General features: G+C 43.1%; 1 protein-coding gene across 1 annotated transcript; it reads right to left on the reverse strand.

The window, feature by feature from the left end:
* Nucleotides 1–26630, reverse strand: Mrpl42 (mitochondrial ribosomal protein L42). Its single transcript, XM_052753179.1, has 6 exons — nt 26517–26630; nt 24885–25037; nt 19600–19663; nt 14944–15028; nt 10742–10905; nt 1–170 (listed from the first exon to the last, which is right to left on the reverse strand). Exons 2-6 carry the CDS (start codon nt 25000–25002, stop codon nt 125–127), a joined length of 477 nt encoding a protein of 158 aa, XP_052609139.1. The 5' UTR covers nt 25003–25037; nt 26517–26630; the 3' UTR covers nt 1–124.
* Between the last annotated feature and the right edge of the window lie 637 nt (nt 26631–27267).

Raw genomic sequence — 27267 nt, forward strand, 5'->3', positions numbered from 1 at the left:
TCTATGAAAGGGTGTTTTTATTATTTTCTTACATAACATCTTAACGAATACACCATTTGCATTTTCTCAGCTGGCAAATGAGACAAAAGCAGAATTTCCTCGATGCTTGGAAAATTGAGGGTCATCACCTGTCTCTGGGGGGATCCGGTTTCTTACGGCGCATGTGATACCTTGAGAAGAAGAAAATATTATAAGTAAGATTACTCCAATAAACTAGTATTCCTGGTAGACATCTTAAATGTCTGTGATTATTTTGCTATTTTTATTAGAATTATTTGAAAAAAGTCAATAAAGCTTCATAAATATGCTATTACACACTTCTCAGACATTTCTTAGTAACAAGCCACAACCCCATTACAAAAACTATTTTCTATCAACTAAACATTCTGGAAAATCTCCTTTCAGATCTTGAGGACAATTTCATAACCTGCATTATTGGTCTTGAATTAAAAATGGATGCTTACCTTTAAAGAAACTATATATCATAAACATGTCTATAAAAATTTATTTAGAAATTTATTTAGAATGTAATTATTCTCCTCAGAACAGAGGCCTCTTAATCCGTAAAATCATGTCCTAATGTACAGACGACTTCAACTAATAATGTTTACAGAAAATGCAGGCTGTGACCAAGAACGCAAGCTGCGGACATCCGAACTTCCAGGGCTCCTCTGCTCACTTTGGCGATCACAAACACACTGAGAACGGTGAGAACTCCTCTGCTCACTTTGGCGATCACAAACACGCTGAGAACGGTGAGAACTCCTCTGCTCACTTTGGCGATCACAAACACGCTGGAAACGGTGAGAACTGCTCCAAGTGCACACACAACAGACTCGGGCCTGCGGCCTCCACTCTCCCCCAGCGTACTGGGGAGAAGCGGTGTGGTGAGGCCAATCAACTCTGTGTGCTCCCGATCTGCTCCAGAGTGTCTGTGACCAGAAGTACTTAGGATTTTCAAATGTTTGCACATACAGCACAAACTATCTTACCTGTTTTGTGTTTGTTATGTCTAAACACAAAATTCATTTGTATTTCATATGTGCATTATGCACACAGTTTGAAGGTAATTTTATGTAATATTCTTACTGTGACTGCAATCTGACTGTGAACCTTAAAACTGAGTTCATGAAAAACAACAACAACAAACTGAGTTCAATATAGAATTTTCCACTTGTAGAATCTGGCCAGTGCTCAAACAACTTTCAGAGCCAGGAGTGAGGGCCCACTTTAATCCCAGCACTTGGGAGGCAGAGGCAGGTGGCTCTCTACATGTGTGAGGCCAGCCTGGTCTACATAACATGCACCACTACATCCAGCAAATGCTTGTATTTCTAAAAACAACAAAAAATCCAATACTGTTTACAGTTACAATGAAAGGACTTATTCGAGACAAATTTATACATTGCAACCTACAGAGGAGTTCAGAGCTGAGTGTAGTGGTACCCACTGGGAGTCCCAAGTACTCAGGAAGCTGAGGTCAGAAGGTAAGTGTGAGGCTAGTTTGAGGAACATACAAGACATATCTAAAAACCAAACAAACAAAAACCCAAAGCCTCAGTCTTGAAAACACATACATATAAGTAACATATGAACCATGAAGGTTTTATTTTTATATTTAAATAAATACATACATTTGTAACAACACTGAAAAAAGCCATGAATTTGAAATAAAACAAGTACTATATAAGAGAGGGTTTGGAGGGAAGAAAGGGAAGGTGAAAGTGAGGAAATTTTATTACAACCTCAAAAAACAACAAAATTATTAAAACACATTCACACACACACACACACACACACACACACACAAAACAACAACAACAACAAAACCCACTTGAAAGAAAAAAATTCTAGAGATCTAAGTAAATGGAAAAATGTATCATTTTCATAGATGTAAATATCCAGTTTTGTAAGGCATCAACTAACCTGAAACTGACCTGTAGACCAAATGTTATCATATGTAAAAATCACAGAAGGCTTTTTTTTTTGGTTTTTCAAGACAAGGTTTCTCTGTGTAGTTTTGGTGCCTGTCCTGGATCTCGCTCTGTAGACCAGGCTGGCCTCAAACTCACAGAGATCCGCCTGGCTCTGCCTCCCAAGTGCTGGGATTAAAGGTGTGCGCCACCACCGCCCGGCAGGGCTTTTTAAGGAAAAGGCTTTTTACAGACAAGCTGACTTCAAAAATTTAGACACAAACACAAAAGACACAGGGTTGCTGAGAGAACTCTGAAGAGAATAAAGAAGTGAGAGGACTTCCTACATTTCAAGACTCACTTATGGTCAAGTAGACATATACCTCTACAGCACAAGAGTCAGGGACAGGGACATGTTAACAGACATGTCAGCTTGACCCAGTGGCTGGGGGAGACAACGGTGGGTAGAGCTGGCCCAGGTGCTTCTGACACCAAGATGTGCTCTCAGGAGAGATTTGTGCTAGGGATTCAGAAAGCACAAAGTTGAGTAGACAGAGCACAATGCTACCATACTGGTGGGCATGAATGACGTTCACCTGCAGGGACTAGGGTATGAATGAAATACAGAGCTGTCCACTTTATACCTTACACACTTTAAAGGCAACACGGCATACCTCTAAAAACATTGTAAAGGACATTATATATCTCATTTTTAAATCATAGTGAGTCCTGTTCTTTTCATTGCTAGACCTTAAAAACTGTGAAATATTGACAAATCATCCTATATATTGCTTGAATCTTAAGGAAAAATGTCCAGAAATGAATACTTTCAAATGGTATACATTAATCAACAATACACGCGTTGCACTCTACAAGAGAGATCAGTGAATAAGAAGCCTGCTGCACAAGCTGGCAATCTGATTCCATCCTTGAGACCTACACACACACCATGCACAAATGCTGATAATAAATACATTTTGTGTCTAGGTCTATGTGTGTGTGGATAAACCTACACAGACACTACGCAAGTATGTACTGAATGCTCTGACAGGACAATGACTCTAGGCGAGATTTTTTTCTTTATTCATACAAACTAGTATCTGGGGTTTTCTGCTGCACTCTTTCTTTACTGAGAGGTATTGAGACAATCAATTCCACCTAATTAAAGTCTGCTTACAATTCAAAGTGCTTCACAATCCTGAGGGGAAAAGATATACTAGGAGATTACATTAATTAGCAGTCAAAAGCTAATTACTAGCAATAAGATTAAAGAAGTAAATAAGATTAAACATAGGTAAGATCCTAGATAACGTGCTTGGTTTTAAGGCTCTGAACGGTCTCCTTGCCTTCAGTCTGTCCTCTTCCAGTGAAGACACCCAGGGGATTTTCACAACTTCTGTGACTTGGTTATGAACAATGTTTATGAAGATTAAAACAATCTGGAATGCGCAGGAAGGAAGCATGTAATGAAAGCCAGAAGGGAAGCTCAAAACAGGCTGGAGCTCAGGTCTCTGGATGATGTGCAAAACTAAAAGGCTGGGAAGACAGCTCAGTCAGAAGAGCATCTGCCTCACAAGCCTAAGGACCCGAGTTCAATCCCCAGAACCCATGTGAACAGAACAACCATGGAACACGCTTGCAATCCCAGCACCGGGAGGTGGAGACAGGTAAGATCCTGGGGCTTCCTGACCAGCCTGGTCTAGGTATGGAGTCCCAGGCTCCTGAGAGACTGCCCCACAGCAAAGGTGGACAGCTTCCGATGATGACAGTTGAGACCTGGCATTATCGTGACCTCTCCGAACACCTGCACACCTCCCCATAAATGAACAAGGAGATACTAAATCAACAACAGGGCTGGTGAGGTGGTACAGGCAGTAAATGCACTTGCTGTGGAAACCTGACGGCATGAGTTTCAATCCCTGGAACCACGACACACACATCAGTAGTGTGACATGCACACATCCACACACCTGTCCACACACAACACTATAGCACAAATCCTAATTCATCTTAATAATAAAAACCGGGAGCCAGATATCAGGGTGAAAGCTGAAAGACCAGAGAATCAGAGCAGTCAGCCACTAGAGAGACTTCTTACCTCTAGGAATCCTCCCCTGAAAGAGCCCTGTCTCCTCCCGCCTTATAGTCCTCTCTCCGCCCGGCCATATCACTTCCTGTCTCGACCTCCCTAGTGCTGGGATTAAGGTGCATGCCACCACTGCCTGGCTGTTTCTCTTTTAGACTGGATCAATCTTGTGTAGCCCAGGCTAGCCTTGAACTCACAGAGATCCGTCTACCTCTGCCTCCCTAGTGCCAGGATTAAAGGGGTGAGCCACCACCACCTGACATCTATGGCTAATGAGTGGCTAGCTTTGCCCTCTGATCTTCAGATAAGCGTTCTTTGTTAGATCACAAGCAAAATATCACCACACAGCACTAATAATAACATAAAGACTTTTTAAGTAAAAAGAAAATAAGAGATTAAACAGGAGATGCACTATGGCCATGAATCGTGGCAACACCTCTGGGAATGCAGGACGATTAAAGACACAAAGCTGGGGGACAGCTTGTTAAATTGCTTTCATGAGCTCTAACTTAACAGTTGGAAAGATGGGTGGAAATCTAACAACATGCATAAACATGTGAGTACTAAGAAATAAAAACCAAAGAGGAGATTAGAACTTAAAAAGGAAGAACTGAAACACTGTAAGTTGGGAAGGAGCTGGGGGAGGTATGATCAGCACATCCATGTATGAAATTATCAAAGAATAAATGTAAGAGTATTAAAATGTATTATCCTACCACAAATTGCTTATTCAAACACAATAAAAATTACATTAAAACAAATGTAGACTGTGTTGACCAAAACTTCTAAATTTTTTCTTGGAAAAGAGACAGACATATCACCTTTAGCCTGTAATCCCAGGACTCAGAAGCTGAAGCAGGAGGATTGTGACAAGTTCAAGAGCTACCTGGACTACAAAGGAGTTCCAGGACAGACTGGCCTATACAGTAATATCCTGCCTGAGAACAAAGCTGGCACACACACACACACACACACACACACACACACACACGCACGCACGCACGCACGCACGCACGCACGCACGCACCCACGCATGCGCACACTAGTTCTTACAGACAGTTAAGTGAGGGGCTTGTTTAGACAGGGAGTGGGAGGGGGATAGACTGCTTTATTACAGAGAACCAAAAACTTTGGAGAAAGTCTAATTAAAAAAAGATTTTTTTTTTTCTGCAAGGAAAGCATAGAAAAGGCATGTTGGCTCCTGCCTGTGATAGTGGGAGCCGGAGGCTAGCCTTCTCCCATGATGATATAATCAAGAAACAGAGGGCCAGGCGGGCGGTGGTGGCGCACGCCTTTAATCCCAGCACTCAGGAAGCAGAAGCAGGTGGATCTCTGTGAGTTGAGGCCAGCCTGGTCTACAGAGCGAGATCCAGGACAGCCAAGACTACTTCACAGAGAAAACCTGTCTCGAATAAAAAAAAAAAAAAGGGAAGAAAGAAAGAAACAGAGGGAAAAAAGAACTGACATGACCAGGCTTCAATCCCCAGGGGCCCAAACCACTGATACGCATCTACCAGACAGACCCCCATCTCCTAAAGGTTTCACATCCTCACCAAACAGCATCACCCACTGGGGACCAAGCGTTGAGATACATGAGTTTCTGGGGGGACATTTAGATCCACATCTACCAGCTTCGCATCTAATCAGAGCTACTGGCGTTTCCTCCGTATTTTATCTGACAGGCTAGTCCTTCTCGCCTGGGAAGTCGCCACCGTTTACTGTCTACATCTCTGAACCACCGAGGTTCACTGACACTATTCATATTCTACGGCCTTCACTCCTCAGCTTGCAGATAAGGAACAGGTTTTCATCACCCAGCACTTCTGCAGCAGTCTGGACTAGACTCAGGAGTTCCACGGTGCATCCTGAACAAGCGGCAGCTTGGCACTCATTACTGAATTGCACAAGAGAATAAAAACAAAGCTTGCTCAGACAAACCAACACAGAACACTTCGAAGTTTGGTTTGGAAGAAGAATGGCATGAAAGAAGGTTCTGGGGGCCAGGTTCAGGTTCTGCTGAGCATGCGTGGGGCCCTAGGCTGATTCCTAGCATTGCAAGAAAAGAAATAAGGAGTTGACTGGGGGTGGAGGTGGGGGAAGAGATTGGGAGTGTAGCTCGGAGTACACAGACTGCCTCTAATTCCCAAGGCCCTGGGTTCAATTCCCAATACTACAAAAACCAAAAAATAAATAAAGTAAGTATGTTTTTATTTAAAAAGGGGGAAGATGGCAAAATGGCTTAGTGGTAAAGGCACCAAGCTCCAGACCTAAGTTTGATCTCTGGCACCCACATGGAAGGTGATCACCAAGTCCCCCAAGTTATCGTCTGACTGCCGCATGCCTCTCCCACCCAGATAAACAAGTCAGTCAATCAATAAGATCACTGAGTTCGAGGTCAGCCTGGTCTACAGAGTGAGATCCAGGACAGCCCGGGCTGCACAGAGAAACCCTGTCTAAAAAAAAAAAGAATGGAAATAGGTGGACAGATATATAGATGATAGATAGACAGACAGACAGACAGACAGACAGAAGGGCCTGGGACCTGGCTCAATTATTAAGGTGCCTTCCTTGTAAGCAGAAAAACCTGGGTTCAAATATCCATCATCTATGTAAACAGCCAGTCAAGTATGGCAGTGGACACTTGTCATCCCAGAACTGAGGAGACAGAGCCAGGAGCATCCCAAGGGCGTACTGGCCAGCCAGTCTAGGTAACCAGTGAGGTCTGTCTCAAAAAGTATGATGGGAGCTAGAGTGATGACTCAGGGGTTAAGAGCATTAGCTGTTCTAGAAGACCTGGGTTTGACTCCCAGCACCCTTATGGTGGCTCACGACCATCTCTAACTCTAGTTGGAGGGGATCCAATGCCCCACTCCGTAGGCAGGAGATATTAACTGGATACGGCCACAACTGGATTGACAACTCAAGAACTAAATAATTTTTTTTTAAAGATTTATTTATTTATTATGTGTACAGCATATGTGACTGCAGGCCAGAAGAGGGGACCAGATCTCATTACAGGTGGTTGTGAGCCACCATGTGGTTGCTGGGAATAGAACTCAGGACCTCTGGAAGAGCAGTCAGTGCTCTTAACCTCTGAGCCATCTCTCCAGCCCCCAATTTATTTAAACCTTACAAGGTGATAAGGACTTAAATAGTCCAAGAAAATTGTCAGCTGAGGCTGAGAGAGAACTGGCTTTGGTAGAAAAGAAATTACAGGATGCACATGTGGATCAGTTAGATCCAGAGCTTGATTGTATCCTGGTCATACTACCTTCTACGCATTCTCCTACAGAGAAATTCTTATGCAGAGAGAAGACAATATTTTAGACTGGATATATTTTACCACACAGAGGAAAAAAATTAAAGACCTATGTAAAAAAAGATTTCTCAGTTGATTTTTAAAGTAAAATTAAGACTTCATCAATTAGCAGGAAAAGACCCAGCAGAAATTATGGTAGCTTTTACTAATGCTGAAATTTCCTTGCTGGGCGGCAGTGGCATAGGCCATTAATCCCAGCACTTGGGAGGCAGAGCCAGGTGGATCTCTGTGAGTTCGAGGCCAGCCTGGTCTACAGAGCAAGATCCAGGACAGGCACCAAAATTACACAGTGAAACCCTGTCTCGAAAAACAAAAACAAAACAAAACAAAAAATCCTCATTATAGACAGAAAATGAACACTGGCAAAGAGCTTGCAGTAATTTTTTGGGAGAGATTAGCAACAAATATCCCAAAAGCAAAAGAATTCAGTGTATAAAGAAGACTAACTGGATCCTTCCTCACATTGCATGGGGAACACCAATATCTGGAGCCCATAAATTCTATACGGATGCAAACAGATCAGGAGAGGCAGGTTATAAGTCAGGAAATTGAAGTAAAGTGGCTCAAAGCCCGTACGATTCTGTTCAAAAGACAGAATTATATGCTATTCTCATGGTACTATTAGATTTTCCAGAACTTCTTAATATAGTTACTGACTCTTAATATGCAGAAAGAATTGTTTTACATATTGAAACCACTGAACTTATTTCAGATGAATCAGAATTGACTTTGTTATTTATTCAATTGCAAGAAATAATCAGAAATAGAAACGATCCCTTATATATAACCATATCAGAACCCATATGGGTCTACCCAGGCCCTCTAGCACAAGGTAATGATGAAATTGATCAGTTTGGTAGGAAATGTGCTAGAAGCCTCAGAATTTCATAAGAAACACCATGTTAATAGCAAGAGTTTGAAAGAACAATTTTTGATCACTTAAGATGGATTATGAATGTTCATTATCATTTAAGGGGGGTTGGTTACAAGTTGTTATTAGTAATAGAAAAAAAAGCTAAACAAAGAGTTAAATTCAAAGATCTCTTTCTAAAGGAAAAAGGGGGGGAATAGGGTATAGAAATGATAGGATAAAAGGGTAGATTACTGAATCTACTTTTAAACAACAACGAAAAAAACAACTACTAGTCTTAAATATTTCACAATGGTATGGATTTGGGTATATTGATACAAATTTAAAGTTAATTTTGTTATACTGTATGTATATTTCTACTCTTGTGTTTATGCAACTCACTTAAAAATGTAATATATAGGCCGGGCGGTGGTGGCGCACGCCTTTAATCCCAGCACTCGGGAGGCAGAGCCAGGCGGATCTCTGTGAGTTCGAGGCCAGCCTGGGCTACCAAGTGAGTTCCAGGACAGGCGCAAAGCTACACAGAGAAACCCTGTCTCGAAAAACCAAAAAAAAAAAAAAAATGTAATATATAATTAAATACAAATTAATAGTCATCTATAATAGTCAAACTTATAGTCATATTAGGTATGTTTTCAAGGTCATATACAGATATATTTAGATAGCAGGTCTTCAAACACTTCAAAGACCAACAGAATATGACATTTAAAATGTTTTAATCATGACAACGAGACACATTTGCTCCTGACAGTACCAATCTACTTCAGAAAAGGACATAGAGGAAACTCCATATGGAGTTCGCCTTCCTTATGGCAAAAGCTAGCCATTTGGGCAAAGAAACTGCCCTTGCCTCAATTGCTGACAGTTATTCTTCAAACTGGACCAAGACACACACACAAAAAGTGACTGCCAAACTTTGTCAAGACAAGATAGGACAGTCCTTCAAAATTCTCTGCTTCTCAAAAAAGTCTGTCAGATATCTAGGCCTCTAAGCCAAGGATGGATGTCCCAATGTTACAGAGGAAACTCAGATGACTGTGCAGACATCTGTTTCTATCATTTCTCCCAATTTTTGGAAGTTCACTTGCTATGCACTTCCTGCTTACTTGGGTAATATTATATCTTTATGGGATCTTTAATGGAGTTGAAGACTAGGTAGTCATAAGTAAAGTTTTCCTTAGTTATAATAAAAGATAAATTAGGTATAAAATTTTAGATTCACAAATATAAGATAAATAAAGTATTTTCTCTAATTTTGCCAAACACAAATGGACTGGATATTGTAACTGTAATTCTTACTTGATAACTGTTTTTGTTGTCTATAATTTTACTACGTTAAAGTTAAAACCTTTTTTAATTAGACAAAAAGGGGGAAATGTGGAATATTCCTTTACACTGTGAATATATGTCACTACAATTGGTTTAATAAACAAGCTGACTGGCCAATAGCTGAACAGGATAAAGTTAGGTAGGAGAGCCAAACTGAGAATGCTGGGAGGAAGAAGGGCAGAGTCAGGAGACATCAGCATACTCAGAGGAAGCAGGACGTGTAGAAAATGGGGTAACAAGCCATGAAACACGTGGCAAAGCATAGATAAGAAATATGGGTTAATCTAATTGTAAGAGTTAGCTAGTAACAAGCCTGAGCTATCAGCTGAGCATTTACAATTAACATAAAATCTCTGTGTGCTTATTTGGGAATGGCTGGAGGGACAGAAACTTCTGCCTACACCTTCTCACCTCAGGGCACAGCACGTGTGTGGTGCATAAACATGAAAGTAGGCAAAACAACCATGCACATAAAAGTAAAAATAAATAAGTAACAAGAGGTGAGGGAGAGAAAAAATAGTAAGTGATTAAGAAAAAGTGATTAAGGAAGGCACTGGACATTGGCCTCTGGCCTCCACACGCACACACACTAGCATGAAAATGCATATATACACACACCACAAAAATATACACACAGAGATAGAAAGATTAACTCGGAACAACCACAAAAAGGAAAACTAGAGCCGCAGTCAGCCACAGGCTAAGAATCACACAGTGTGAGTACTGTGAACAGAACGGCAACTGGTTTTTAAAGGAATTAGGACAATATTTACTGACCAGTCAGGCCCTGCACAACTTTCTTGTGTGTAATAATTCAAAAATTTGTTAGAAATGGATAAAGGGGGCTGGAGAGATGGCTCAGAGTTTAAGAGCACTTGCTGCTCTTTCAGAGGATGCAGGTTTGGTTCCCAGCATCTACATGGTGGCTCCCATTCCAGGGAATCTGGGTACTCCTCTGGCCTCCAAGAGTACCAGACACACATGGCGTGCACTTACACAGACAAATTACTCATACACATTTATATAAAAAAAAAAATCTTTAAACTATAAGGACTACTCTTGCATTAAAATAAAGGGGAACTAAAGTGTTATTTTGTTTTAACTTCAGAATACACCACAACATACTTGGGGTCAATTTTTCCACACACAGCACCACTGCAGAGGCCATCAGTCAAAGGCCAATCTTCAGCGTCTGTGGGGGAGTGGAGAAAGGATGAACTTACTGTCCGCGCGGGTACCAGCGATGCTTCGTGGTGAAGAACACCTTGCTGAGCTGCTCTATCATGGGGCCTTGCTCAAGCCGTTTGCTTTTTTCTTCCAATTTGGTTTTCAGCACTTGTTCGTGTGTTTCTTCATTATTATGCAAAATATCTGGTTGAGGGATAGGCTATAAAAGAAGCAATTAACAACAATAAAGTGTAGAAATGCAAGCCGGGTGGGTCTGACTGGCTTTACGATGAAACAATGACCATACTCAGCAATTCATTACATTCCTGACAGTGGGTAAGCAGCCAGAGCACTTTCAGTTAGTTATACTACTCAGAGTTAGAAGTACTCTTCTACTAGCCAAAAACTGTGGGCTTCTTTTCCAATAATAAAAGCTCTAATTCGATTCTTTTCCATCAATAATAAGGTACTTGTTATTTTTGTTTCTATTTTCCTAAAGTAGATACTAGGGTCCATATTACTTTTTAACTTGTAATTTAACAGTTTACCTTATATATATATATTACTAAGGAGAAAACAAACTGTGGTTGGTATGTAAAATAAATTTTAAAAATTTAACAAAAAAATTTTAGAAAAAGAAAAAAAGGAGATAACAATGAAAAATATATAAAAGACCTCTGTGTGCTGGGTTGTTGTGGCTCACACCTTTAATCCCAGCACTCGAGAGGCTGAGCCAGGCAGATCTCTGTGAGTTCGAGGCCAGCCTGGTCTACAGAGCAAGATCTAGGACAGGCACCAAAGCTACACAGAGAAACCCTGTCTCAAAAAAAACCAAAAAAAAAAAAAAAAGACCTCTGTGGTGGTTTGAATAAGAATGGCCCCACAGGCTCATATATTTGAATGTTTGGTTCCCAGTTGGTGAACTGTTTAGGAAGGATCAGGAGGTGTGGCCTTGTTGGATGAGGTGTGTCACTGGAGGTGGGCTTTGGGGTTTCAAAGCCCACACCAGGCCCAGTCTCCCCCTCTGCTTGTAAATATAAGCTCTCAGCTCCTGCTCCAGCATCATGACTGCCTACATACTGCCATGATGATCGTGGACTAACCCCATGAAATGTAAGCCAGCCCCCATGAATGCTTTCTTTTATAAGTTGCCTTGGCCATGGTATCTTTTCACAACAATATAGCGGTAACAAAGACAACCTCCCACTGAAAAGCGACATTCCTAAGCAGCATAGAGTGGTGCATGCCTGCAATCCAGCACCCAGGAGGCAGAGGCAGGGGGATCTCTGTGAGTTTGGGGCCAGTGGTTATAGTGACACTATATGCTGACACACACATCAAGAGTAGTGACAAGGGAGAGAATAAGAAAGAACAGCGAAGAGGTAAAGAGCAGCACTTTGGTCCCTGGTCCTGCTGCTTAGGAGTGCTACAGCCACAGGCAGGGAATAAACTGAAGCCTAGTCCCTCTTGGTAAGATCAGGAGGAACAGCTATCTCATAAGGGCCGGTGCAGATCGAGCGAACGGCAATGGATGGGTGCCTTGCTGGTCCTCCAGCTCATGGAGACTTCAGGAAATGGTAGCTATCGACATCTCCCTTACGGCCCCACACAGGACACAAGTGCTATACGCATATTTAAAGAAGCACCCCCTAGACAGTTAAGGCATCTTAAAAGACCGTCTCTTTCACATAAAGCAGACTATTAGTCATCGTGAACGACTGTCGTTGGAAGGTACCAGCAAGCACAGCATCTGCGCTGTAAGAGCTGTCAGGATGAAGACGGAACAGCTAAAGCGTCAAGCCTCGACTAAACATCTGTGAATAAAGCTAGGGGCTTCTTCTAAGAAGTTCTCACGTACGTACGTATGTAAGTACGTACATCTGACAGCGAGAACTAGCCGAGACTCCTTCAAACCACAACCTTGCCCAAAGGCCACTGCAATTACTCAGTAAAATTACACTTGCCCAGCAACTGCCTGGTGAGCCTTGGGCTCGCTCACCCGTGTTCCTGATTCTCACGGGGAAGAATTGGAGCCTCAAACGATCTGCAGTCCTCTTCTGCTGGCCTTGTTCAGTCTGCCGAATACGGCAGTTCACCCACCATTCACTGCCTCTGTGCAGTGCTCTTAAATACGCTGCACCTCCTCTGCTGTTGCTTGGCTGGCAGAGCCTTCAAATACGAGTTTTCTCTTAGGTTTTGCTCTTCGTTGCTAAAGGCCAAATGTCTGAAGTCAGGCATGTTGGCACTCACCTGTGATCTCAACCCTGGGGAAGCTGAGACAGAAGGGTTGTCATTGAGGACACTCTGAACTACAGAGTGAGTTCCAGGATAGCCTGGGTAAAATAAGAGATCCAGTCTGGGCTATAATGAAACTCTGCCTCAAAAGACTTCCCCACTTTAAAAAAAAAAAATGTAAATATTATAAAGAAGGTGTTTGAGGCCAGCAAGATGCCTCAGTAGGGGGCTGGTGAGATGGCTCAGAGGTTAAGAGCATTGGTTGCTCTTCCAGAGGTCCTGAGTTCAATTCCCAGCAGTCAGGTATTGGCTCACAACCATCTGTAATGAGATCTGGTGCCCTCTTCTGGTATAAAGATGTACATGCAGGCAAGATACCCTATACATAATGATTAATAAATAAATAAATCTTTAAAAAAAAAGAAAAGAAAAGAAAAAGATGCCTCAGTAAATGAAAGTGCTTGCTGAGAAGGCCTGACAACCTGAGTTTGACCCTGGTACCCACATAAAGACAGATGGAGAGAACTGAGTCTACAAAGGTATCCTCTGACCTCCTCACGCCCTGTGTCTTAGTCAATATTCTTTTGCTGTGCAGAGACACCATGACCACCACGACTCTTATAAAGGAAAGGATTTAACTGGGGTGGCTTACAGTTTCAGAGGTTTAGTTCACTGTCATCATGGTAGGAAGCATGGCGGTGTATGGACAGCAGCAGAAGGAGCTGAGAGCTCTGGATCTGGATCTGCAGGCAGCAAGAAGAGATACTGGGACTGGCCTAGGCTTTTAAAACCCCAAAGCCAGCCGGGCGGTGGTGGCGCACGCCTTTAATCCCAGCACTCGGGAGGCAGAGCCAGGCGGATCTCTGTGAGTTCGAGGCCAGCCTGGACTACCAAGTGAGTCCCAGGAAAGGCGCAAAGCTACACAGAGAAACCCTGTCTTGAAAAACCAAAAAAAAAAAAAAAAAAAAAAAAAACCCAAAGCCCCCAGTAATACACTTCCTCCAACAAGGCCACACCTCCTAATCCTTCTCAAACAGCTCCACTCCCTAATGACTAAGCATTCAAATATATGAGCCTATGGGGGCCATTCTCATTCAAACCACCATACTACAGCACACATCTGAACCATACACATCATACACAAATATCCAATAAAAAAATTAATAAAAAAGCTAACATCAGCCGGGTGGTGGTGGCGCTGGCCTTTAATCCCAGCACTCAGGAGGCAGAGGCAGGAGGATCTCTGTGAGTTCAAAGTCAGCCTGGGCTACAGAGTGAGTTCCAGGACAGACTCCAAAGTTACACAGAGAAATCCTATCTTCAAAAACCAACCCCCCCAAAAAAAATTAAAATTAAAATTAAATTTAAAAGAAAAAAGAAAAAAGAACAACAATCCTGTTCTAGATTAAGCAGTTTGAACTGAGAGTAGGCCTAAGGAGAAAGAATGGAGGAGAATCACCCAGGGCTGATAGATAACAGCAACAGGCAAGTATTATCAATAATTAAAACAAGGGGAAAAGAGATGGCTCAGTGGTTAAGAGCACTGACTGATGTTCCAGAGGACCTGGGTTCAATTCCCAGGCCATCCAGTGTCTGGTCACACCAGGCTAAAAATGAAAAAAAATAAAAATAAAAAAGAAGCGGAAGCAGGAAAAAATTAAAACAAAAGCATCAAATTATCAAGAGAAATATCTAAGTTTTTTAAAGTAAAAACTCAAAAACAATTTTTTAAAAATATTTCTAAACCTTTAAAAATTTTTAAATTTTAAACAAGGTCTCACGAAGATGAATTTGATGTCCTCCTGCTTCAGGCCAAGCAGTCAGGATTACAGGTCTCTACCATCGGGTCCAGTTTTTAATCAAATTTCTTAGGTCAGAAAACTGATGCCCTAATTGCCCTTGTACACTGGGAAACTTTAAAGGAAAGATGATAAAAACTAAGAGGAAAAGTCAAGACAGTAAACTAGAAAAGCTGAAAGACCCAAAGCAAATTAACGGTTACCAGACAACTTCACGTACGTACTTTGGTGTGTTCGTAGGGGATGTCCACAGAAGGGTGGTAGCACACTATTGTCCTGCCGTCGGAGGTCAAAGCCAGCTCTACCTTGCTGGAAAGGAACGTTTTAGAAATAGTTAGACTGCACTCAAAGCAGCATGAGTACTTTCGGGTTTTAGCTTTTTTTTTTTTTTTGGTTTTTCGAGACAGGGTTTCTCTGTGTAGCTTTGCGCCTGTCCTGGAACTCACTTGGTAGCCCAGGCTGGCCTTGAACTCACAGAGATCCACCTGGCTCTGCCTCCCGAGTGCTAGGATTAAAGGCGTGCGCCGCCGCCACCACCGCCCGGCCAGGTTTTAGCTTTTTGAGACAAGGTCTCACCGTAGCCCAGGTAGTCATGGAACTCACTATGGAGCCCATGCTAGTCTCAAATATATGGCAATCCCCTTGCCTCTGCCTCCAGAGTGACTGGATAACAGATACATACCATCCTGTCTGGCAGGATCTCATGTGGCCCAGGCTGGTTTTGAACTTACTATGTAGCAAACAATGACCATAAACTCTTGATCCTCCGACTCTATCTCCTAGTAGTTAAGATTATGCCCCGCTATAATAATTACTCTTAATGAGAAAATTAATTAGAAATCAACCCAAATGCCACACTGAAAGCTAGGCCTCTGGCTGCTAGAGAAGGGCAAGGGCAAGAAATCTGTGCAACCCCGCCACAGTACAGGCTCCGCTCACATGCAACAGTGTGCTAAGGTGTGCAGCCCCACCACAGTACAGGCTCCGCTCACATGCACCAGTGTGCTAAGGTGTGCAACCCCGCCACAGTACAGGCTCTGCTCACATGTACCAGTGTGCTAAGGTGTGCAACCCCGCCACAGTACAGGCTCTGCTCACATGCACCAGTGTGCTAAGGTGTACAACCCCGCCACAGTACAGGCTCCGCTCACATGCAACAGTGTGCTAAGCTGTGCAGCCCCACCACTGTACAGGCTCTGCTCACATGCACCAGTGTGCTAAGGTGTACAACACCACCACAGTACAGGCTCTGCTCACATGCACCAGTGTGCTAAGCTGTGCAGCCCCACCACAGTACAGGCTCTGCTCACATGTACCAGTGTGCTAAGGTGTGCAACCCCGCCACAGTACAGCTCTGCTCACGTGCACCAGTGTGCTAAGGTGTGCAATCCCGCCACAGTACAGGCTCTGCTCACGTGCACCAGTGTGCTAAGGTATGCAACCCCACCACAGTACAGGCTCTGCTCAAGTGTACCAGTGTGCTAAGGCAACTCGGGAGCCACAGGAACAAATGCAGCCCTAAGGAAGTGGCCACTGCTGCACATGACATCAGAGGACAAAGAAGTGGTTCTGGGGTGACTTATAAAGTCATGGATGAGAGCTATACATCTGCCACACAAGTCTGCCCAATTTGGAAATGCCATATCACAACAGAGGCTAGGGTATTCTGATGAAGCTAAGACTTCTAGAACACATCAAGACTTCTAGAACACATCAGCCCTAAATCCTGGGTTTCAAGATTGCTGTGGGATGTACTGTATGGCAAATGTGTTGCTCTGATTGGTCAATAAATAAAACACTGATTGGCCATTGGCTAGGCAGGAAGTGTAGGCGGGACAAGGAGGAGAATAAAGCTGGGAAGTGGAAGGCTGAGTCAGAGAGACACCGCCAGCCGCCAAGATGACAAACAGCATGTAAAGATGCCGAAAGCCACGAGCCATGTGGCAAGGTATAGATTTATAGAAATGGATTAATTTAAGCTGTAAGAACAGTTAGCAAGAAGCCTGCCACGGCCATACAGTTTGTAATCAATGTAAGTCTCTGTGTTTATTTGGTCAGGTCTGAGCGGCTGTGGGACTGGAAGGTGAGAGAGATTTGTTCTGACTGTGGGCCAGGCAGGAAAACTCTAGCTACACAAGATGCTACTTTAAGCCAGGTGTGGTGGCACACACCCTTAGTCCCAGCACTCAGGAGGCAGAGGCAGGCAGATCTCTGAGTTCCAGGCCCAGGTTAGTCTACAGAGTGAGTTTCAAGACAGCCAAGGCTACCCAGAGAAACCCTGTCTCAAAGAACCAAAATAAGCCGGGCGGTGGTGGCACACGCCTTTAATCCCAGCACTCGGGAGGCAGAGGCAGGCGGATCTCTGTGAGTTCGAGGCCAGCCTGGACTACCAAGTGAGTTCCAGAAAAGGCGCAAAGCTACACAGAGAAACCCTGTCTTGAAAAACCAAAAAAAAAAAAAAAGAACCAAAAAAAAAAAAAAAAAAAAAAGCTTAAGCTTAAGACAGACTATTCTAGACAAAGAAGAAAAAAATACTGAAAAAAGTTACTCAACTTTTTAACCTAACTGAAATGTTAACTGATAATTCTTACAGCTAAATCTAACGGCATCTAATTTGAATAGGCTCTGAGAAAGTTTATGTTTAAGATAAAAGAGATTCAATGCACTATAGAACTGAAAATTTAAAAATTGATGGGGCTGACAAGATGGCTTAGTGGGCAGAGGTGCTTGCTGCCAAGCACGACAACCTGAGTTTGATCCCAGGACCCACATGGTGAAGAGTTGTCCTCTGACCTCTGCATGCATGCCATGGCCCACACATGCACACACACAAATAAATAAATGTAATAAAAATGTATTGATGTAAGGTTGCTAATTCCAGGTTGAGAAATTGTGTTGAATATACTTGTATACTACAATAGCAAACTATTTCAATTTAAATGTAAAATTAATTAATCACAAATGCTAAAGGGAACATGCTGTATTATTTGATTGGAAAACCCAGTACCTATAACGTAAGTGACAATTAAAAGACCATAACAGGGGCTGGAGAGATGGCTTAGAGGTTAAGAGCACCGAGCACCGACTGCTCTTCCAGAGGTCCTGAGTTCAATTCCCAGCACCCACATGGTGGCTCACAACCATCTGTAATGAGATCTGGCGCCCTCTTCTGTATACATAATAAATAAAGAAATCTTTAAAAAAAAAAAAAAAAAAAAAAAAAAAGACCATAACAGTATTTCAGCTTAACTACTGTAAAAAAATAAATAATAGTGAGGCTGTAAACTGTACTTCATCTGCAGTTTTACTATGGTTTTACCACTGAATTCTACACACAACTGCAGTAACATTTCTGATATTAGTACATTAATTTATTTATTTTTCAGACACAAGGGAGGTCTCACTCTGTACCTCTGGCAAGCCTGGAACTCACAGAACTTCACCTGCATCCGCCTCTCCAGGGCTGGGATTAAATAAGCACACCACCATGTCCAGCCCAAATCAGTCTGTATACATTTCCTAAGATTTATTTATTTTGTGTCTGAATGTTTCCCCTGCACGTGTCTATGTACACGATTTGTGCTCCCAGTGTCCTAGAAGTCAGAAGAGGTTCTCAGATCCCTTGTAACTAGTTACAGTCGTGAGCTGCTGTGTGGGTGCTGGAGGCGAACCCAGGTCTTCTGCAAGAGCAGCTCTTTTAACCACTGACCATCACTTTCCACCATGACTCCTTTCTGAGCCAAGGTCTCACCAGATAGATAACCCAGGCTGGCCTTGAACTCACCAGATAGATAACCCAGGCTGGCCTTGAACTCATGATCCTCTAGCTTTAGTCTTCCGAGAGCTGGGATGACCACCACAGCTGGCTTTAGGGAGTTTTGCGTAATATCTACACTGACATCACTCAATCTATTCAGGTTCAAAAAAACATAACCCAGTCTACTTCGTCACATGCAACTTAACGTAGTACATCAAATGTACTAAACTAAAATCAGTATCGAAAACCAAAGTATGGGCTGAAGAGAAGGCTTGTTGCTATTGCAAAGGACCCTGGTTCAGTTCCCAGCAGCCCCGTGGTCGTTCCCCAGTCAGTGGCTCCAGAAGATCCGACGCCCTCTTCTGACCTCCCCAGACACAGGGACACACGTGGTGCGCACACACACATGCAGACAAAATGCCCACCCACAAAATAAATTCAAAAGAAGATGTGAAACTCCCGGGCATGGGGGCACACATGCCTCAGCACTGGGAAGAGGATCGGGAGCCCAGGCCAGACCCAGCTACACAGTGAGAGCGAGTCTAGCCTGGGCCGCTCTTTGTTTGTTCCTTTACTTTTTATTTACTAAAACTTGCAATAAAACTTACGTAACTTAAGAAAATAAACTGCAATTTCTGCACATCACCTCTGCTCAAAAGGGAAAAAAAGAAAAAAACAAAGCAAAACACAAAACATCCTATTCTTAGTTCTTAGAATGATGACTAAGTTGGATAAATACCAAGCAAATCGTACTGAATTCAGCAGTGTGAACTGGAATTATTCAGTGTCAAACAAAAGACAGATCAATACCTAATCTAACAGATACAAGCCCTAACATAAAATTATAAAAACGAACTAGCTTTTACAAAAAGCGAAAGCCTACCGCAGAAAGAAAAGAAGAGCAAGTCCGTTGTAACAAGTGTGAGCCCTCACTGCAACACAACAGTAGCAGATTTTATCTAAAATGTAAGACGTGTACCATCCAGGGACACACTTAATCCACAGAGATAAGACACAAGTTTAATACCAAAATTAAAGAAAGAATAATCGGGAAAGCAAACAGAAGATCATTGCAGACAGATACAGCTGCGACTGCTGTTTTCAGCTGACTTTTTATACATACCAGTTGTAGTCGTCTGGAAGAGAAGAATATGTAGACTTATGGCAGACACTGGATAAAGCTCCATCTGCAAAAACCCACATGGTAAAATAGTTTAGTTCCCTGAGCATAAAGGTTAATTTCAACATCAAACAATATCTGTTTCTTTTTTGTTGTTTATTGAGACAGGTCTCACCATGTAGCCCTGGCTGTCCTGGAACTCGCTCTGTAGACCAGGCTTGCCTCGAACTCACAGAGATCCACTTGCCTCTGCCTCCCACTTAAGTGCTGGGATTAAAGGTGTCCACTATCACACCTGGCTTAAATGCTTTTATTATTTTTTTATTTAATTTTTTAAAAATTAGCTGTACGGTGGTGGCGCACGCCTTTAATCCCAGCACTCGGGAGGCAGAGGTGGGTGGATCTCTGAGTTCGAGGCCAGCCTGGTCTACAAAGCGAGTTCCAGGAAAGGCGAAAAGCTACACAGAGAAACCCTGTCTCGAAAAACCAAAAAAAAAAAAAAATTATTTTTACTTCACAAGTATTGGTGTTTTGTCTGCATTTATATTTGTGTGAGGGTGTTCAATCCTCTGGAACTGGAGTTACAGACAGATTTGAGCTGCCATATGGGTGCTGGGAATTGAACTTGGGTCCTCTGGAAGAACAGCCAGTGCTCTTTCTTAACTGTTGAGCCACCTCTCCAGCCCTTATTAAATTTTTTTGGCTTTTTTTCAAAACAGGTCTCTCTACATAGTCTTCAATTTGTCCTAGAACTCACTCTGTAGACCAGGCTGGCCTTGAACTCACAGAGATCCAGCTGCCTCTGCCTCCTGTGCTAGGATCAAAGGTGTGCTTCACCACAGCCTGGCAAGCTATGTGTTTTTTAATCTGCAAAAAAAGTTTTTTAATGTTCAAAAAAAGGATATTCCTCTAAATACAAAGGAAAAATTCAGGGGCAGCTCAGTACGGTTAAAAGGAAGTTGGAACCCACCCTGACTTTCCATCGACACACCTCTACCACTTCCCAGGGCAGAACACCCTTCACACTTCTTCAAACACCACTAAGCCTTCACAGTCACTGTATTTTGTCTATAAACTCCCTCTGTGGCCTCTCAGCACTCCAGCCTCTCTCACAGGAGAGCAGCTGACTATTTACATGCCCACAATCCGTGTTCCTAGGACCTTACTCATCCCCTCTGGGCCATCCTTGTTTGCCCCAAGTAAGTTACTATGGGACCAAATAGCTTCAGAAGCTTTAAAAACACAAATCTCCACCAGATGTCGACTGCATACAAGAGTGTAATGCTCCCTCACAAGGGAGGGCTTTTTCCTGATGCTCTTTGTACGTTCTCTTTAAATTGTAGATTGTGCTTTGCCACCAATGTTAATATCCTTTTTCACATAAAATGTCAAAAATAGAACAATTTAAATTAGTTCATGGTGAACTGACTATTCTGATAATCCCAGTCCACTCAAATCAGTTAATTAAACATTAGGGACTGAGGCTAGATATCAAATGTGTACTAGGGACACAGTATAAATGGAATGGGCAATCTAACAGTGAAAGGATCATTTCAGTAAAGAGGGACAAATAAGTAGTCCCATGTTAACTCCTGTGAAGACTGAGGGCTGTGTTGGGTCTAAGTTCTCACCACCCTGGGGCTTGGCTTCTCTTAGGGAGACTAAAGGGTAGGTAGCAGGGATCTTTCTCTCAACTTGCCACCAAGACTGATGACCTAAGTTCCATTTCTGAGACCCACATGATAGAGGGAGAGAGCCAATTCCACAAACATGTAATTAAAACAAAACAAAACAAAACAAAAAAACGCACCAACTAAAAACAGAATTATGAAAGCTAGGCATGTGGTTTACATAGAACCCAGGTCAGTCAGAGCCACGGGGCCACACAGCGAGGCCCTGTCGCAAGACAACAAAGCAATAACCAGCATCTGACCCTGTGTATCACTCTGACACAGACCCTAAGGGGCCAAGTCAGCCCAATGAGATCCTTGCACATCCATCCTACTGAGCACTGCTCACAACTGTCAAGACAACCCTCAACAGGCAACGAATGGGCAAAGACAATGTGGTACATACACACTTTATTCAGGTATGAAGAATGAAAACACGCCACTTGCAGAAAAATGGATGGAACTCAAGACCATCATGTTAAGCGAAGTAAGTCACACTCCGAATGACAAATAGCCCTGAGTGTGGCCCTCACAATTGTAACTCTATTATTAGGGAGACTGAGGCAGGAATCCACAAGTTTGAAAGCAGGATGGGTGAGAGTGAAACACTAAAAACAGTAACAACAAACACCTAGAGTAGTGGAAATCCTAGTGTTTGGGAAGTGGAGGCAGGAGGATCATGTATTCATCAAGGTCAGCCTCATCCTCACAGCAAGTTCAAGACCAGCCTGGGCTACATGAAACTGTCTCAACCAAAGAGAAAACCGAGTCAGAGATAGAGCTCAGTGGCAGAGCACTGACCTAGCATGTGTAGTTTCAACTCCTATCATCACAAAAAAGAAATTAAAGATTCTGGACTAAGGATATAGTTCAGAGTGTTGTACAGTATGCATACTGTACAAGTATGAGGACCCAGGTCTGGATTTCCACACCCATGTAAAAGCCGCTGTCTCTGAAACCAACGATGGGGAGAATGAGAGAGTCGGAGATGGGCAGGTTCTTGGTGATCACTGGCTATCCAGTCTAGCTGAAACCACAAGCTCTGGGTTCACTGAGAAACTGTCTCAAAAAATAAGGCAGAAAGTCAACAGAAGAAGACAACCTAAGTTGACCTCTAGCCCCGTACACATGCCCAGGTGAACACACTCATGCCAATATCACACACACAAATAAAAACTAACAATATAAAGAGAGGGCCGAGATGACTCAGTTGATAGAATGCTTGTTCACAAGGATGAGGACCTAAATTAAACCCCAGCACCCATGTGCAATGCCAGGAACGATGGTGTGTGCTTGTAATACCCACACTGGAGAGTGAGCAGAGACACACCCCAGATAGCCAAGTCTATTAGGGATCCCCAGGTCCTAGTGAGAGACCATCTCCAAAAAAGCGCCTATGGGAAACACCCAAAGTTCTCTGGCTTCCACAGGTGCACTCATATCAACATTCACACCTACCCCCCCCCCCCCCCCCACACACACAGAGAAAAGACAAATACTATGTATTTTCCCTAAAATGCAGAATCTAGATATATATGTGGTTGTGCATATATATATGGGTATTGTGTGTTTTTTGTTGTTGAGACAGGGTTTCAGTATGCAGCCCAGGCTGGCCTCCAGCTTCCAGCAATCTTCCTGCCTCTGCCTCCAGAGTACTGGATTACAGGGGTGCATCTCCACACCCAGCCTATTTACGGAGGATGTGAAAGCGGAAGGGGACTAGAGGAAGAAGTTTAAAGAGAGGGGGAAATCAGGGAAGATAATGAGGGGATACTCCATGTTTTTGCTCATATGGAAATCTAGGTTTAAAATCTATGTACAACCAGGTGACGCAAAAGCAAAAGGGGACTATTTAGGGAGAGGAACAGAACCAGCAAAAGGCAGAGGAGACCAGGGTGAATGAATGAGTAAGTCACCAGGACTATGTATGCACGAAATGTCATAAACTTAGTATTTTGGACGCTGACTAGAAGACTAATTAGAAAGTAAAAGCAATTTTATTGTTTATTATTAATATTTGGAGACAGGGTCTCACTATGTAGCCATGGCTGGCCTGAAACTCACTATGTACTCCAGATTAACCTTGAACTCACAGAGCTCCACCTGCCTCTGTCTCCAAAATACTTGGGATTATAGGCCTGTGTCACCATGCCCATCTCATCGCAGTAACTTCCTTGTTGCTGTTTTAAGACAGGTTCTCTCTATATGCCTTGGCTGTCCTGGAACTCACTATATAGTCCAGGCTGATTGCAAACTCACAGAGGTCCTCCTGCCTCTACCCCAGTGCTGGGATCAAAGGCCTGCACCACCATGCTCAGCTCACTATAGAAACTTTAAAAAGCATAGATAACCAAAAGTTAAATGTGCTTTGTTTTTTGTTGTTGTTGTTGTTGTTTTTGAGCTGAGGATCGAACCCAGGGCCTTGTGCCACTGAGCTAAATCCCCAAACCTATGTGCTTTGTTTTGACTCTTATTGTAAATAGAATGTGATAAATGAAATCATGTTCAGAGACCTAAAAATGAGGAGTAGGTGAGCAAGGGATCAGGGACAGAAGGCTTTCTATAAAAGTGGGATTCAGGGCTGGAGAGATGGCTCAGAGGTTAAGAGCACCTGCTGCTCTTCCAGAGGTCCTGAGTTCAATTCCCAGCAACCACATGGTGGCTCACAACCATCTGTCATGAGATCTGGTGCCCTCTTCTGGCCTGCAGTCATACATGCTGTATACATAATAAATAAAATAAATCTTTAAAAAAAAAAAAAAAAAAAAAAAAAAAAAAAAGTGGGATTCAGTAAATGTGAACACTGTTTTAAAAAGGAGTTTAGTGAGCAAAGGTTTGTCTTGCCTCAGATGCCCCTAAATTACCTATGTATTGCTGGGGGTGAGGGGGATGAAAGCAGACAGCTGTGAGAAGCAGGATTTTACATTCTACTATTTATGAGTTAACAGACTGACTATAAAGCATGTATTAATAGACTTTTGAGATGCTCTTTAGAAAGGAACTACATTTATTTGTTTAATGGCTGTATCCATAAGGGAAAAAAACCTCCCACCACAATAATAGTGATTATCCCTGGAAGATGGGACTGTGAATTGCTTTTAATTTCCAAATCTTGGGAACTACTAAAAAAAAAGAAGAAGAAGAGGAGGAGGAAGAGAGGGAGGAGCGGTAAAATACACTAAGAATAAATGTTCCTCATAAAGAGGAAGTTACTTTCTACCAGTTCACCTAAATCCTACTTGTGGTTTAATGATAGCCAATAATTACCCTAGATCCTTTACTTGGCACTCATGCACACACACCACACACATACACACACACCACACACAGACATACACATACACCGCCACACACACACACACTTACACACATTTTAAGCGCACAGCAGGATCATTCTCTGATATATCAGGTTTTTTTCTTTCTCTAGTTGGTGATCTGTCCATGTTGGTAACAGCTGCATGATATTCATAGTTAAGATTCCTCTTCTGAATGACATTTAAATTTTGTCCCCTTTTTATTATTGCAAATAATAAGCATATAGAATAACCAAATGCTTTAAATATCCTATACTTGGAAAAGCATACTTTTTGAAACATTAAAAAAAAAAATCTCACTTACTTTGCATTGGAAATAAATGTTTCCAGATAGTTCTGTTTGATGTCACCCATTTGACTGCTGATGACGCCATGATCCTTATCAGGTGATGTGAAAAAGATATTGTGAGGAGAGATCGCATCTAAGATCTGTTTCTAGGCACAGAGCCTTTCAATCCTGCTTAAGAGATAAAGGAAAATCAGCTACAGGGGTAAGCCTCAACACCACAATAGGGCAGGAACCATTAACCAGCACGAGTCACCTGAAAAGAAGGCTTTTCAACTTTTCAGTTCCACACGATTTAACAATGGGACGAAGAGCAATGACATTAAAATGTAAGAACCCAAACCCAAGAACTACGTCTACTATCACTCCTCTTAAATGCAACCTTCACAGCACTCATGCAGTTTGTTTCAGTTGAGTGTGCAGTAAAAACGCAAGTACTTAGAAAGTCCTTCACACACAGTGCACAGTGCATACTCCTCAAACGCTGGTGTGTCTATGTACTAACTCCCAAGTCCCACGCATAAGACCTTATCGCTCATTGTAATATTGTTTCTGATGAAATATTCAACAAGACCTGCCTTTGGTCCATGAAAAATTTAAGAGGAACACGTCAACGTCACCATCTTACAGGTTGTAAACAAACTGCTCTTGTCGCCATGTCATCTTACTGTCACGTAACACTTAAAGATAATGTCAAAGCGTATTTATAGGGAATCATGAAAATTTAAAGGACTTGCTTCCAAAGACTTTGGAGTTGCTCACTTACAAACTGGAAAATCTGAAGCAAGCCATTAATTACACGACCTTCCATTCCAGTTCTTCCGTGGTAAACTGAGGAAAACAATCGCAGTTTTCATGAGAAGTTGTAAATACGTTGTATATAATTACTGTGCCCCTATTCTCAATTTGTCTCAATGGCTATCTATGCCCGCCCCCCTAGCTCAGCAGGCACGAAATGGAATAGTAGGGCACAGTCTCTCCTTATTTGCTGGCCGATTCCTGACACTGTCAGAACACTGCGCCTTGCTAACCCAGAGTTCATTTGGCGTGCAACAGTGGCTTCCTTCCACTCTGCGCTCTTTCAGACATCTGATTAGGAACAAAGGCCGAGAGAAGTCCAGTGATTTATTATTTTAGTAGTCCAGTGTTTAACTAGTGTCATGCATGAGACACAAACCCACGTCTTCCGATTACAAGTCCAGAATCAAAACATTTGCAGGGGGACATTAAGTTTCCTCGGCTGGATGCTCTGACATAGTCGGCTGAGGGTCAAACTATTGCTGCGGAGACTTTCGACCGTGAGCCCCTTGGCACGGAATTCAGTTCGAAATCTTACACCCCGGAGGGTCTGAAGTTTGGGGAACAGGTGCCCGGGGACTATGGCCCGGGGACTGATAGAAAGGCTTGGACCAGGAGAGGTCTCAGGAATCGCGGGGTCAACGTGGTGCAGCCGGACGCCCAGCAGCACACGGGTGCTGAGCCACGAGAGGGCACAACCATACGCGGCCCTTCCGCTGCGTGGAACCTGGGGACACCGCAGCCTCGCCCTGGGGGCAGCGACGGACAGAAAAGCCCTCGACGCCCACGGACAAGCCTTCCAGGCCTGTCCCAGAGGAAGCGAGGGCAGCGGCTACATAGAAAACTACTCACCGCGGGCCAGCCATCTTGCCTCAATCCGGGTCCTAAAGACGCCGTCCAGCGCGCGCATCTCGGGCCCGCAAGGCATTCTGGGAGTCGTAGTCTCCGCGGGAAAAGTAGTCCTGGTCGCAGGAGGAAGGCGGGGCGGGGTCCTGTGGCCACCCAGCATTTGTTATGGCAGCTTGGGTTACAAAAGGTGTTCAGACAACAAAATCGCTACCGGTTTCTAGTAGCAGGTACTGTTTAAAATAACAACAGCAGAAAACAATTCAGAGAGACACTAGACTATACCTTTGAGGGCTGAATTAAGTTTTCCCAGAGAAGACAAGGTGTCAGAGAATTCTAACGTGGATGTTAAGAGCTGAGGGTGAGACATTCCGGGTGTGGCTTTGTTGACTAGCTTGAAGGTTAGTCAAAGCACAGGAGAGGACAGACTAATCGAGCAGGTTGGCAGTCCTATAAGGGTGGGAAAGGATTCCGTTTGGGAGTTGTTGATCTGGGGATTTATCTGAGATGCCCAAGTGGTGATATAAAACCAAGCAGGCTGGTAGTAGAGGTTGGGCTAAATAAGAATATAAAGCCATGGGAATGAGGGCTGGGTATGCACCTTGGTGCTGTAGCATGCCTGAGGCCCTGGGTTTGATCTCCAGCACCACAAGAGCACAATAAATAAAGCTATGGGAATATCGAGCCAGTCATTGTAGGGAGAAAGTGTAGCTAATATGGAAGAAGTCTCCAAACTGAGCCAAAGGACTCCCAACAC

The sequence above is a fragment of the Peromyscus californicus genome, unplaced genomic scaffold (genome assembly GCF_007827085.1).
Source record: "Peromyscus californicus insignis strain IS unplaced genomic scaffold, ASM782708v3 Scaffold_24__1_contigs__length_46423439, whole genome shotgun sequence".
NCBI classification, from domain to species: Eukaryota; Metazoa; Chordata; class Mammalia; order Rodentia; family Cricetidae; genus Peromyscus; species Peromyscus californicus.